The 15,392-nt window shown below is 36.2% G+C and overlaps 1 protein-coding gene across 1 annotated transcript in view; it reads left to right on the top strand.

Moving 5' to 3' along the window:
* Positions 1 to 15,392, top strand: part of TM9SF2 (transmembrane 9 superfamily member 2) — a 63,453-nt gene that overhangs the window by 18,994 nt on the left and 29,067 nt on the right. The window contains exons 4-9 of the mRNA XM_072782510.1: positions 2,227 to 2,354; positions 6,489 to 6,618; positions 7,670 to 7,794; positions 10,123 to 10,234; positions 11,681 to 11,760; positions 12,505 to 12,613. Of these exons, the coding sequence (XP_072638611.1) occupies positions 2,227 to 2,354; positions 6,489 to 6,618; positions 7,670 to 7,794; positions 10,123 to 10,234; positions 11,681 to 11,760; positions 12,505 to 12,613 (684 nt within the window). The remainder of the gene's footprint in view (positions 1 to 2,226; positions 2,355 to 6,488; positions 6,619 to 7,669; positions 7,795 to 10,122; positions 10,235 to 11,680; positions 11,761 to 12,504; positions 12,614 to 15,392) is intronic.

Raw genomic sequence — 15,392 nt, 5'->3', positions numbered from 1 at the left:
AAATGTTGGTGTGACTTGAGCAAGTGAGCAAGATAGAGAATAGCAGGAAATGGGGGCAAAGAAGCGATGGGATCACATAGTGACTCATAGGCCACTGTAAAGACTTTGGTCTGTATATCTGAACAAGATAATTAGCACAGAAGGATTTTGAGTAGGCTTAGATTTTATTTTATTTTTTTTATTTTTTTTTTTATTTTTTTTTTTTAATTTTTTTTTTAATTTTATTTATTTATGATAGTCACATAGAGAGAGAGAGAGAGGCAGAGACATAGGCAGAGGGAGAAGCAGGCTCCATGCACCGGGAGCCTGACGTGGGATTCGATCCGGGGTCTCCAGGATCGCGCCCTGGGCCAAAGGCAGGCGCCAAACCGCTGCGCCACCCAGGGATCCCGTAGGCTTAGATTTTAATACTATCACTAGCTAGGGCTGCTCTGTTGAGGATGGACCATGGAAGAGCAAGGAGAGAAGACTGGCAACCAGTTAGGCACTCAAAATCACTGGGATACGTGTGAGATGATAGTAGTTCAGACCATGGGGTAGATGGGTAGGTTTTGTGAAGTGGTCAGAATCACAGAACTGGTTATATTTTGAAGATGGGGCCAGCACAACAGAATTTGCGAATTTGCTGAGGGATGGGATATAGAGTGTGTACTTTCTGTTTTCTAGAATGGGACAGTCTCTGGGAAGGTCAGGTTTGGGAGGAATGGGAAATTAGGTGTCTAAGAGATGTGGAGTAACACTTGAATATATCTGTCTGGAATTTGGAGGAGAGGTTTAGCCTACACATACACATTTGAGAATCATCATCAGTTAATAAATGGTATTTAAAGCCAGGAATTGTTGAGCTCCCCAAGGGAGAGTAGATAGATAATGAAGAGAAGGATTCTAAGGATTGAGCCTTGAGGCATCAGTGTTACTAGGTTAGGAAGATGAGGATTCAGCAAAGGAGACTACCTTTGCTGGAGATTACATGAGTTAATAAATGTTTATTATGATTAAATATCTTCTCTAGTTTTACTACTTTCACAGTTGAACACACAGCTGACTTGCCTAAATCCAGTATGCATTGGATTGATTTGCCAGTTTTGGTATAACTAGTAATGTCTATCTCTGCTCAATTTAAATTTGAGACCTATCCCTCTGATTCCTTAGTATCTATACTTTTTTTCATTAAGGTTAAGAATGTTAAATAATTGTACAAACATTGCTACATTTACAGAATGTAAATAGCAATGAGGCCAAAACTAAACTCTTGGCTGACAGGTGGCAGCAGTGGGCCACACCTGAAGCATTCATTTGTCAGCTAATGCACAGAAGCTGGTTTAAGTGTTTTAATAATATACAAAACAATGGACTACTTAAAAGTGAAACATAGGCAAATTTTTTTTAATCATGTGTAATGAAGTTCGAATGTATTGAATGGTATATAATTATGAGTGATATAGAGTTATTTTAGTAAATTATAATCTTAAACTAGGAAATATATTTTTTAAATGAAGCCATAAATGGATCCTAATAAAGTAAACTTACATGTTACGAATATCATTATTTTTACACATATGAAATAAGTCCTAGACTCCGAAATTGGAGGAAATTTTGGAGACTCCGAAATTTTAACATTTAAATTACCAATTTTTGTTTAAGCCTTATTTTTTGTATCAATTTTATTATTAAATAAGATCCTGAAAATTGATAATCTTTTCAAAGGTGAGTAAAAAAATTATGTTTACCCTGATTTTTAGACATCCAAATCTGACTTCTTGTATCATCACAGTCTGTTACTCACTGCTGCATCTCTCTTACCTGACACATAGGAGGCATCTGTGGACTGAAAACTTGTCTGCTTATTACTAGAAAGCCTTCTACTCCACAATTTCTAAAACATCAGAGGACATTACTATAGAAAGACTAATGTTTCATTTTGTTCTACATGTAGTCTTTTTCCCCTTCTAGGATTCAGTTACATATAAAAGGTGGGTAGATTGAAATTATAAAAAAATATATAAAAATAAAAACTATTACTTATCAAAAGAAAAATTGATTTAAATTTTTAGAGAAACAGTAAGATTAAAATTTAAATGTGATTGAGCAATGAGAAATTTAAATATATATATTATCATTACTAATGCACTTAAGTAATTTAACGAGACTAGTATTTTTCCTCATGGGATAGGTGTGAAGGACCTAGATAATTTTTAATTTGCTTTTCATTTTATTTTAATACAGTTTACATTTAATAAGGAGGAAACCTGCAAGCTTGTCTGTACAAAAACATATCATACAGAGAAAGCTGAAGACAAACAAAAGTTAGAATTCTTGAAAAAAAGCATGTTACTGAATTATCAACATCACTGGTAAGACATGGAGATTTTGGACTTTTGGTATTTTCCTTTTCTAGATGACACCTCTGTTTCATGAATATATAAGTTACTTCATTAACTGTATAAAATATAGCAAATCAATTGATTTCCTTTTTTTGTTGCTAGTAATAGCATGAGGTATGACTTTGACTTGCCAAGGATTACTAAAGTTGATGGCTTACAGTATCATCTTTTAACTGCATAGATTACAGTAATATCTGGTACTTCTTTTGTTACATAGACTAAAAGTTCTCTTTTTCATATGTGGTTGACAAGAGCATTTTTATACTTTGGGAAAAGGACCTACATCAATCATCTAGAAAAATACTGTTATTTTATATGTGGAGGCCATGAAAAAGATGGTGGGAAAACAAACTTAAATTTTGTGTAATGTTTAATAAATAGCATCTACTTCAAATACAACACTTGTATTTTGAGTAATCTGTTTTTTATTTTATACATGTGGTGTTACATTAACTAGATCTTTACCAGTTTGCGTTGTAAATCAGAAAGCATTTAAACCTATTTTATTTTTGCTTCTAAAGTAGTATTGACATAAAAAATAAAGGTAGTATTGATTCACTATACAGAATTCGAATGTTGAATATTTAAAAAGGGGTCTAAAGAGCCAGCTTTTCAAGTATAACTTTTGTTATTCTTCCAGGTAATTTTGCTGACAAATGCCTCTATTCTATGTGGGGTCTTAATTTACATGTTTTACATCTTCTGAAAAGTGGAGATACTGAACAGAAAGACTGTCTTCATGTACTTCTCTTGAATGTTTATCAGTATCTCAAACTGTCTCATTGCCCAAACCACAGGAGGTTAGGAACCATTGATTTCAGTTTGACATGCCCAGATCCTGTGATTGGAGCCTGTCATTCTATTGCTCCTCCCTTCCATATACATGGAACAAAAAAGTCCTCAGAAGGGGCAGCCTTGGGTCATTTACCCATCCGTGAACTAGTCTGTAACTGGGGAGATTAATTCTGATTGGCCAGATGAGTAGAATCTGGTTCAGTGTCCTAAACCATATAGGAATAAGTTTCAGAGGTGTTCATAGCAGAACACCCCTAGAATGAGGAGGAAACTTGCCCATTACATTTGTGTGAGCTTCCTCCTCGTGTGGCCTTCAGTGCAAACACAAACTTGAAATTTCCTCATTTCTTTGTTTCTAGTAAGCCAAGAGCTTTTTTCTTCTAAGCTACTGTGAGAAGATTAGCTAATTGCTAAATCAGTATAACTTGAATACGTTTGCTTATTCATAAATAATTGAAATTTCCCTTGGTACTTTCTCTTTGCTTCAAATTGTTCTTTAACAGCCTTCAAAATAATATCTGAGGCTCAGTTCTTACAGTTTTATGTTAGCTTCATCCACCCCTATTTACTCTAATAGCTACTTGTTTGTTGACAAAATGAAAGAATGGCTCTTCAAGTCTATAGGTGATTTTTTAGCTGTTTCTTCTACTGTCTGTTCTTAGAATGCTACTGCTTAGAGGCTTGCTCCTAAAGGTAATAGAAGCACCTCTTCTTCGGTAGCCTCCTCAGAGTAAAGTACTTAGAAATATATATATATTTTTTAAGATTTTATTTATTTATTCATGAGAGAGACAGAGAGGCAAAGACAGAGGCAGAGGGAGAAGCAGGCTCCATGCAGGGAGCCCGATGCGGGACTTGATCCCGGGTCTCCAGGATCATGCCCTGAGCCAAAGGCAGACGCTCAACCACTGAGCCACCCAGGCGTTCCCTAGAAATATTTTTAACTAATTTATGACACAATTAATATAGGTACTACTTTGATGCCCAAATGTATATAATAACAAGAATAAATAATTTAAAATAGTTTGTAAAGTTAGAAAGCATTTGATAGTGAAATTGATTCAATAATTTGTGATGGGTATGTCAATTGTAAACTTAAACTATAGTCTGTCTAAAAACTTGAAGATGCTGGGCAGCCCCAGTGGCGCAGTGGTTTGGCGCCGCCTGCAACCAGAGGGGTGTGATCCTGGAGACCTAGGATCGAGTCCCATGTCGGGCTCCCTGCGTGGAGCCTGCTTCTCCCTCTGCCTGGCTCTCTCTCTCCTTCTCTCTCTCTGTGTCTCTATGAATAAATAAATAAAATAAAATCTTTACAAAAATATTAAAAATTAAAAAAAAAACTTGAAGATGCTGGTTATTCAGTCTTTATCTGTTTGAGTCCTTTTTCACTGTATCAGAATGAAAATAAAATTTTAAGTATTTTTGGTGTTATAAATTCAAATAGCTACTACTCCCTCCCTAACTTATTAGCAAGGCAGTAATTGAAAATTATATTCTTTAAATTTTCTTAGATTTATTTCCAAGTATTTGGTTTTTTTTAATGCTATTACCAGAAAAGGTTATTGTGTCAAGATATATAAATGGTGCTTAAGATGCTTGCTTTTAAAAAGCCTAAATTGCTCCTTAATTTTTCATTTTGTAACTAGCACTATAATTTTTATGTAGTATTTTTTTGGCTATGATAGCATAAAGATGTTATAATCAATATATTGCCAGTATATATTCATTGAATGGACTTAATTCTCTACCTAAAAATTAAAGCAATTAACTGATTGTTTAAGCCTCCAAAATACCTGAATTATTTATTTTATATAGCATTGCTTTTATGCTTCTTTTTTTTTTTTTTTTTTTAAATTTTTTTTTTTTTTTTTATTATTTATTTATGATAGGCACACAGTGAGAGAGAGAGGCAGAGACACAGGCAGAGGGAGAAGCAGGCTCCATGCACTGGGAGCCCGACGTGGGACTCGATCCTGGGTCTCCAGGATCGCGCCCTGGGCCAAAGGCAGGCGCTAAACCGCTGCGCCACCCAGGGATCCCTGCTTTTATGCTTCTAATATTTTATAAGCCTTTTTCATGAAAACTACTAGCCTGCTGATTATAATAATAATGAACTTAATAGTGTAGGTGATTCTAAAATTTGGTATATTGGGTACTATTAAATAGCATTTAAATGTGACAAGACATGTTTTATTAGGTCATTAATGTACATCTTGGATACATATAGAATCATATTTTTACTTCCTAAGGCATACATTAATTAACAAATAAAACATGCCCTGGAGTGTCATCTTATGACTGTAATATAGCTAGTATATTTTTAGTAATTTTTTTAGATTTGTATCCTGCAGTGTGCTCTTGGGATAGGGGACCACATGCTCGGACTTTAATGTAGTTAGTGCTACAGAACCTTATTCTTTACTTATTTATTTTTATCCCCCTTTTAAGTGTGTTTGTTTGTTTATTTATTTATTTACTTATTTAAAGGTGTATTTTCTTTTTTTTAAAAAAGATTTTATTTATTTATTCATGAGAGACAGAGAGAGAGAGAGAGAGAGGCAGAGACACAGGCAGAGGGAGAAGCAGGCTGCATGCAGGGAGCCTGATGTGGGACTCGATCCTGGGTCTCCCGGATCATGCCCTGAGCCAAAGGGTGACACTCAACTGCTAAGCCACCCAGACATCCCTATCCCCCTTTTTTAAAGCTTTTTTCCCACTTTAGAACTTTTCAACTTTGTTTCTCTAGTTTTATAGCAGCATTTCTTTCAGACACAAGTTGGATTTACTTGGCTTTAATAGATAATACTATAATTTTCACTTTTTCACCTGGCCCTTAAGTTGACTCTTTTCCCATTTTGCAGTTATGTTCTTCTTTACATTGAATTACTTAGTAATAAAGGACATTTGCTTCTATACTGTTCCATTAAATTGTTCTCAAGGAACTAAATACATTGCTTTGCACCTAATTTAGAGCTTTGAGTATTCTGCTAAAGGTAAACTATACTTATTTATCTAGATAATTATATTATTAAATTAGCGAGTCGGCAAATTAATTTATAAAACTCTCTTTCCTATATACACTTATAGTTTCAAAGAAGCTGTATTTTTCTTCACTGTAGTGTATCCAATATTGGAATAGTGCTATTATTTCTGATACATACCATATCTTAATAAAATTCTTTTATTATAGTTTTGACATCTTAAGGCATTTATAGACATTTAAATTTTGTAAAGTGGTAACACAGCTTTGGGCAGTATTTCTTAATCATGTTTGATGATTTCTAACTTGACTTTTATTTCTGTGCATAGGATTGTTGATAATATGCCTGTAACGTGGTGTTATGACGTTGAAGATGGTCAGAGGTTCTGTAATCCTGGATTTCCTATTGGCTGTTACATTACAGATAAAGGCCATGCGAAAGATGCCTGTGTTATTAATGTAAGTTCATGAAAAACTCTATGCTACTTTTTAAAAATGTTTTTTGGTATAGAAGGATTCTGTCTTTACCTGGACAGAATTTGTTATATTCATTGAATGAGTACAATTCAGATGTTCTAAAATACAACTGCTTAGATCTTAAATTTAAACCAGATTAACAATGTATAAATTTAATTTTAGAACTAAAATAATTCAGATTTAGTTCTGTATTCACTGAGAGTGTCTGTTATATGGTAGGCACTGTGCTAAGGGCTGGGACTTTGTATGTTCTGACTCTATTAAAAGTTTAGACTCATAAATGTATATATTTTTTAAAAAGCAGATTAGTGGAGTGCCAGGAATACCTCAATATAAGTCCATGAAATTTGTATCACAAATTTAAGTCCATAAAATATTATATTGCACAAGTTTGATATTATACCTGTTTTAAAAACTAAATGCATAGTTTATTGCCATTCTTTTATATTTAAAAAGGATAGTAAAGTGAAGATGTTAACATATAAAGTATTAAAATTATTGGGGATATATATTAAATTTTATGTAATCAGGTCAATCCGATTTAATCTCTTAATTAATATTACCTGGTAGTAGAAGTTAGCATGAGCTTGATCATGAAACTGGTTACATTAGCTAATGCTTTTGGGAGAGTTGACCAGAAACACTTGCATAATTTAAGTTTTTTGTTTAGTCTGAAGTTATAAAACTTCTAAGGAGGAAAAGTGTTGAAATGTGGAAGATTTAGCATGTTCATAACATGTAACATTTTAAAATTTATTGTTAGTTTTGTCATAAGTGGAAAGCTAGAAAATGTTAGATGTATTCTTTTTTAATAAGTACCTACTTTCATGTAAGAATTAAAATATTAAAGAAGCATAATTTGTACTCTGCCTGTTAGTTTTGGCTGATAGAGAGTTAAGCTTAAAACTGAAACATTTTTATGGGAAGGATTAAAGCTCTGTCTAAGCTCAAATATTCCTACTTGTGCCTCATTTTAAAGTTTTGTTTTGACTCTTGTATAGCCAGTTTTCTACCTTTAAGTTCTGTTCCACAGTCAGAATTCCATGAAAGAGATACATTTTACATCTTTAACCATGTTGACATCAAAATATACTATCATGTTGTTGAAACTGGGTCCATGGGAGCAAGATTAGTGGCTGCCAAACTTGAACCAAAAAGGTAACTATACAAACAGGTAAAAAGTAAACAAATGTGGGGGTGCTTGGCTGGTTCAGTCAGAAGATCATGTGGCTCTTGAGCTCAAGGTTGGGAGTTTGAACCTCACATTAGGTGTAGAGGTTACTTAAAATAAAATAAAGGGGGCACATGGCTGACTCAGGCAGTGAAACATGTAACTCTTGATCTCAGGCTCATGAGTTCAAGCCCCATTTTGGGCATACAGCTTACTGAAAAAATAAAATAAAATAGAAAAGTAAATGGAAGTGAAGTTGTTCCCAAAGAATAAATATTTAGGGCCCAGTTAATCAGTATTCTAACATATAATCTGGCATTTCAGGATTGATTTTACTAAAACTCCCTTTAGGAGCACCTGGGTGGCCCAGTCTGCCATTGCTCAGGTCATCATCTCAGGGGTCCTGGGATCAAGCCCTGCATTGGGTTCCCTGCTGGATGGGCAGCCTGCTTCTCCCTCTCCAATGCTTGTGCTCTTCTGCTTCCCCACCCCCTTTCAGGTAAAGAAATAAAATCTTTAAAGAAATAAAAAAATAAAACTCCCTTTAGTGTGATTTGCTATTGAGTTATAGGTTGTGCAGATTTATTTTTCTTGTTATGGTAAGTAGTTAAGCCAAAGTGCGTTTTTGTTTTGTTTTTTAATCAAGAAGTTTTGGCAGTTTTACTGTATCAGCTTGAAGTGAATAATGTGACTGATTGGGACGGTGTTTCTTCTTATAGTGGAAAAGCATTGTCTCTAATATTTGCAACTTGACTTCTTATCAGAGTCCCAAATGAGCTGATTTTTAAGGTTTTATTTTTTAAGTGATCTCTATACCCAACATGAGGCTTGAATTTACAATCCTGAGATCAAGAGTTGCATGCTCTTCTGACTGAGCCAGCCAGGCACTCCCTCAGATGAGCTGAGTGCTATCATTTCTAAAATCTCCATGCAGTGTTAGATGCCATTGCCTGACAGGTCATTCAAAGGGCATCTCTTCAAGTTGTCAGTATTTTTAGTATGAAAGTACCTGTCAGTTATTCATGGGATCCTATTTTGATTATTCCTTTTTGTTTGTTTTTTCATGACTTCCCCTCACCCCTCATTTAATTAGCCTTTTCCCCCATGCCACTGGTGGTAAAGAAATGCTTGCTGGGGTGCCTGGGTGGTTCAGTTGGTTGAGCCTGGGACTCTTGATTTAGGTTCAAGTTGTGATCTCAGGGTTGTGGGATCCAGCTTTGTGGGGGGCTCAGTGCTCAGCGCCAAGTCTGCTAGAGAGGCTCTCTCTCCCTTTCTCCCTCATCCCACTGTGCACACACTATCTCTCTCAAAATAAGATAAATAAAATCTTGGGATGCCTGGGTGGCTCAGTTGGTTGAGCATCTGCCTTTGGCTCAGGTCATTATCCCAGGGTCCTGGGATCGAGCCCCATGTCAGGCTCCCCACTCAGCAGGGAATCTGCTTCTCTCTCTCTTGTCTCTCTCTCTCTCATTCAGCCCCTCCCCCACTTGTGCTCTCTCCCTCTAAATAAATAAATAGCTTTTTTATTATTATTATTTAAAGATTTATTTATTTATTCATGAGAGAGGCAGAGACACAGGCAGAGGGAGTAGGCTTCCTGCAGGGAGCTGGATGGGAACTCGATCCCAGGACTCTAGGATTACGCCCTGAGCCAAAGGCAAATGCTTAACCACTGAGCCACCCAGGCGGCCCATAAATAAAATCTTCAAAATAAAATAAACAAAATTGCAAAGAAAAGATTCCCTCTCTCTCATAGCCCCTCTGTCTCACCTGTGCTCTCTTTAAAAAATGCATACCATTATAAGATGGCAGTTACTTTAAACTCCCTTAGTGTTTGTTTTTATTTCTTAAGGTATTTATTTATTTATTTTTGAAGATTTATTTATTTTAGAGAGCGCCAGTGTGTGCAAGATGGAGGAGGGGCAGAGGGAGAAGAAGGAAAGTAGACTTCCCATTGAGCAGGGAGCCAGATGTGGGGCTTGATCCTAAGACCATGACATCATGACTTGAGCCAAAATCAAGAGTTGGACGCTTTATTGACCCAGCTGCCCATTTTTTTTGAGATAGTTAAATGCTTTTCAAGTATAGTGCTTTTAAAAGTTTGTCTCTAATTTTGAGTAATAATTTCTTACACATATTTATAACTAAGCACATTATTTATATGAAGTAAATATTTGTAATATTAAATGTGGCATGAATAATTTTGCCTTTGACTGTGGTAGCACTGTAAAATATGTACAGAACTTCTAGTCTTTACCGCATTTTTTTAAAGCTATACTTTATCAGCATCTTGCCAAAATGTTTTTTTCCCACAGCTTCAAACATACCCATATAGATAAACCGGACTGCTCTGGACCCCCCATGGATATAAGTAACAAGGCTTCTGGGGAGATCAAAATTGCCTATACTTATTCTGTTAGCTTCCAGGTGAGTTTGTTTTATCTCTGGAATAACTCAGAAATTGATTTTAAATTCATACTACTTAAACTAATTAAAAATATTAATGATTAACCTTGTCACATAGATAAGCTTTTAATGAGCTGATATGGAATAGTCAGTGCACTAGGCAACATAATCACACTCAAAACTTAAGTCTCCATTTAAATGAGAAATATAGTAAATTGGAGAATTAAACTTGATTAAATGTTAAGTCATAAGAGGTACGTAGAAGACAAAAGGTAAAGAGGCATAGAGAATAGTCTGAAAATGTCAAAGATTTAGGTAACAAGCATTTGGGAAAATGACACTATTTTGAAGTCTGGATTAGTATAAATTTTAATGGAGAGTTGATAGTAGATGATTTATATAGATTTTTGGGGAATTCAAGGGAGTGTTTTCATTTATGGATAAGTTTCTTGGAAGGAAAGTAAAAGTTCACTTTATGAGAATCTTAGGCAATATTCTACTTCTTTTTTTTTTTAAGATTATTTATTTGAGAGTAGGAGTAGGGCAGGTAGAGGGAGAGAGAGTCTTAAGCAGACTTCACATTGAGTGTGGAGCCCAACACAGGGCTCAGTCTCACCACCCTGAGATCACAACCTGAGCCCAAACCAAGAGTCAGATGCTTAACAGACTGTGCCACCCAGGCACCCTCCACTTCTATTTTTAATAAACTAACTTGGCAATCAAGTATAGTTACAACGTTTATTCTCCTCATGTAGTGTGTAATTTTGCAAGCCTAGTGCTATAAACACTATATATTTCTTTTTAGGTATTAAGAGCTTATTCTGGGTGACACCTGCCAGATGCTCAGTTATGACTCTATTGTTTCATAAGCATAGGTGACATCAAAAAGAATAAAAATTAAGTACAGCTCTAAATTTTGATATCTAAAATAAACTTTTGCTAGCTAAAATTTATTTATTTATTTATTTATTTATTTATTTATTTATTGCTAGTTAAAATTTATTTATTTATTTTTAATCTTTTTTTTTTATTTATGATGTCACACACAGAGAGAGAGAGAGGGGGGCAGAGACATAGGCAGAGGGAGAAGCAGGCTCCATGCACCGGGAACCCGACATGGGATTCGATCCTGGCTCTCCAGGATCGCGCCCTGGGCCAAAGGCAGGCGCTAAACCGCTGTGCCACCAGGGATCCCCTAGTTAAAATTTAAAGCAAGACTTCAAAAAAAATGCAGGTAACTAGGTACTTATAGGAACTCTTATTATTTTTTATTTGCTACTGAATCTCATTTTGATTTTCCTGACTTGAGTTAGAGCTAAAGTCTGAAACTCATGACTAATCCAAGTTATGATAATGAGAAATAACATTTGTTAACTGAATGGAAGGTCTGTGGAAATGTTTAAATTCTTAATATACTTTGTCAGCAAATGCTTATTTGAAGAGTTATGTTTTCTTTGATCTTTGTAGGAAGATAAAAACATCAGATGGGCATCTAGATGGGACTATATTCTGGAATCTATGCCTCATACCCACATTCAGTGGTTTAGGTAAGAGTACAGAGTTAATCCACTTTAGGTCTGTGCTTATGTTTTGTCCCTTTGAATATCTTCTTTATTCTTTAATCCTCTCTAGTTCTCCAGAAGTCTGGGCTTTTGAGTTGGATAGATACATGTGCTCAATCCTGGCTTTAAGTCACTGTTTGTGAGTCAGGCCAGGTCACCGAGTTATTCAGAGTCTGTTTCTTTATCTAGAAATACCTGCCTCACAAGTCTGTCCCTGAGGATTAGAGGAGAATGAATGAAACAGAACATTTGACCACTTTACTTGAAATGGAAGAAGCCACTGCTCATGTTAGGACTATTTATTATTATTCTCTCTTCAAAGCATGACTCAAAATTTTTATCTGGATAGTTGTTTATAGTGCCATCACTCTCCTTTTCCTACTTTGTTGACTGCCTTTTGACACTCATTAACTTACGGAGTAGATTTGTCATAAATTTTTTGAGGACACAGATCTTTGTTGATCCTGGCAGCTTGTATTGCATTTATTTGGGCATAGTACTTATTTAATAATGTTGACCACAGACAAAAAATTCTAGTTCTCAAAGGATTATAAGATTGTTATGATAAGTATATAAAGTTATGTATCCACTAGAAGGACACAGTTCTTTGAATCTGTTGGATTTCAGGTCAAATTTTGATTTTGATCAGTACTGTTTTAATGTTACTGGATAAATATTTTAAAAAGAAAATTAAGCTACAGATTAATCCTGACATGCTTATTTCTACAGCATCATGAATTCCCTGGTCATTGTCCTCTTCTTGTCTGGAATGGTGGCTATGATTATGCTACGGACACTGCATAAAGATATTGCCAGATATAATCAGATGGATTCCACGGTGAGGGAAACATTTGAACTGTTCTTTGGTCTGTTAAGGATAGTCTTTATTTTATTCTTTGGAAAAAGTTGAAAAAATGGCTTTAGACAGAATCTTTCTTCTCAAAAGTTATCCTGAATTCACCTTTTCAAATAAGAAATGATCCTTAAGAATTGGTATTCTCTAGAAACTTAGGCAATCCAGTATTCAGAGCTGCACTCTTCCAGCCCCATCTGTGTTAGTGGATTGTGTGGGGTGGGTGTAGGTGCACAGCTCCAGGTCTGTCCCCTGTTTTCAGCTCTCAGATTGGCCATTCACAGCATGCACCCAGCTTATGAAACAGCAGGGCTGAGTGGAATTAACTCCCAAGCAGGTTTTATTTGTGTGTTTAATTTTTTAAAATTAATTTTAACTGAAGTTTATCATTTCAGCATTTTGGTATGTTCAAAGTTATTTAATGTCCCAACTTCATTTATTCTCAAAACACCTTAAGTTGCATATTTTACTTCCTATACTTTTTCATTGTATAGCAGCTCTTTGATAAAATTTCCACAAAAAACATAGTGACTTGTAATGAATACAAAAAACCCAGATTTTATTGCTTTCTTTTCCCTGACTTCTTAGCCTTTTCCCCATAACTTTCTTTTTTTTTTTTTTTTTTTAAAGATTTTATTTATTTATTCATGATAGTCACAGAGAGAGAGAGAGAGAGGCAGCGACACAGGCAGAGGGAGAAGCAGGCTCCATGCACCGGGAGCCCGATGTGGGATTCGATCCCGGGTCTCCAGGATCGCGCCCTGGGCCAAAGGCAGGCGCCAAACCGCTGCGCCACCCAGGGATCCCTCCCCATAACTTTCTGTCCTAATTAGAAAAAGAACATATTAATGTTACTAAGATTTTTATCATTTCTGTGCTACAGTTTCTTTTCTGTTACTTTTATTGATTATTTAATTAAAATAATTTCAAGGGGGATGCCTGGGTGGCTCAGTGGTGGAGCGTCTGCCTTCTGCTCAGGGCATAATCCTGGAGTCCTGGGATCAAGTCCCACATCGGGCTCCCTGCATGGAGCTTGCTTCTCTCTCTGCGTTCTCACGAATAAATAAACAAAATCTTTAAAAAATAATAATAATAATAATTTCAAAGGCAGCTCCGGTGGCCCAGTGGTTTGGCGCCACCTCAGCCTGGGGTGTGATCCTGGAGACCCGGAATTGAGTCCCACGTCAGGCTCCCTGCATGGAGCCTGCTTCTCTCCCTCTCCCTCTGCCTGTGTCTCTGCCTCTGTCTGTCTCTGTCTCTCATGAATAAATAAAATCTTTAAAAAAAATTTTTTTTCAAAATATTCTTCATAGTTGGCAATTTCAAATGATTGCTGAGCTAATATTTTTTTTTTTTTTTTTTAATTTGTGCAGAGGTGCCATGGGATACAGGGCATGGCAACCCTGCTTCCATTCTTGCTCCCATTCCCTTTTCCTCCCTTACTGTAGTGGTCAGAGTCTGTTGCAGCATAATTCAGATCATTTTATTCCTGATCACAGCCCTCCTCCAGTGGCTTCTCATTTTACTCACAGTGAAAGCCAGAGTTTTACAATGGTTCATAGGCCCTACAGTGCCCCTGAAGCTCTGCCACAGCCACACTGGCCTCCTTGCTATTCCTTAGAAACATCAGGCATGTTCTCAAACCTGAGGCCTTTACACTTGCTTTTCTCTCTACCTCAGATGTTATTTACTCCCTCGGATATTTACATTAGTCTTTACTAAAATAGGATCTTCCCAGTAAGATTTTCCTGACCATCTCATTAAAATTCACCTCCCTGGCCCCCACACATCCATATCTAAGTATTCTCTACAGTACTTACCACTATTTAATGTACTCTATATTTTACTTGCTTGTTTTATTGTCTGCCTTCCCAGTGAGAACTTGTACTCTAGATGGATTCTTCTGTTACACTCACTGTAGTATCTCTGATATTTTGAACAGTGCTGTGCTTATAGGTGGTACTCAGTAAATATTTGTTGAATGAATGAATGAGTCATTCCTTGATGTACAAGCTTTGTTGATGCATTGCTGGGTTCAGGATAGGTAAAAAGGTATCCAAGGACTACCTCCCAACTCCATTCTACCCCCCACAAAAGTGAGCTGAGACCAGAGCAGGAAGCAATGCAAGCACAAGAGGCAGGTTGGAGTTCTCCTTTGAGTCAATGCTTATGTAAAGTTTCTAACCATTGGGAGACTAAACCTTGGGTCAGTAATGGGAGAGCTGAACCTCAGTCTTCTCCTGTATTAAGCATGAATTCTTGAAGGGGAGCAAAATGATTCTAGATTAGTAAGTGCCTTCTGATTCTTGTCAGAATTAAGTAGAAATCCCTTGAGGCAAAGTCTCCCAAATTTAGGTTTGTAGGATTCCCTCAATTTAAGATCAATAAATATGATCTAGGGACGCCTAGGTGGCGCAGTTGGTTGAGTGTCTGACTCTTGATTTTGGCTCAGGTTATGATTTCAAGGTTATGGATTGTGTCCCACATTAGGCTCTGTGTTCAGTGAGGAGTCCTCTTGGGATTCTCTCCCTCTCCCTCTGCTCCTTTCCGCTCCTGTTTCTGCAAAAGAAGTCTAAAAAAAAAGGACCTGTTAGAAATTCACAAAAATTTACAATAAAATAACACGTTAGAACTCCCCCTGAAGTCCTAAATATGAAAAAATAACAAATATTTAGGTAAAAGGAACATGATGTGTCCCTAAGCAGAAGAAGTGAAAAGAAATCCACATCTAGATCAACCATGACAAAAACAGAACACCAGAGAA

This window comes from Canis lupus, chromosome 17, assembly GCF_048164855.1.
Source record: "Canis lupus baileyi chromosome 17, mCanLup2.hap1, whole genome shotgun sequence".
Classification (NCBI taxonomy): domain Eukaryota; kingdom Metazoa; phylum Chordata; class Mammalia; order Carnivora; family Canidae; genus Canis; species Canis lupus.
The sequence above is the reverse complement of the archived record's forward strand: the minus strand, read 5'-3'. Positions and strand labels throughout refer to the sequence as shown.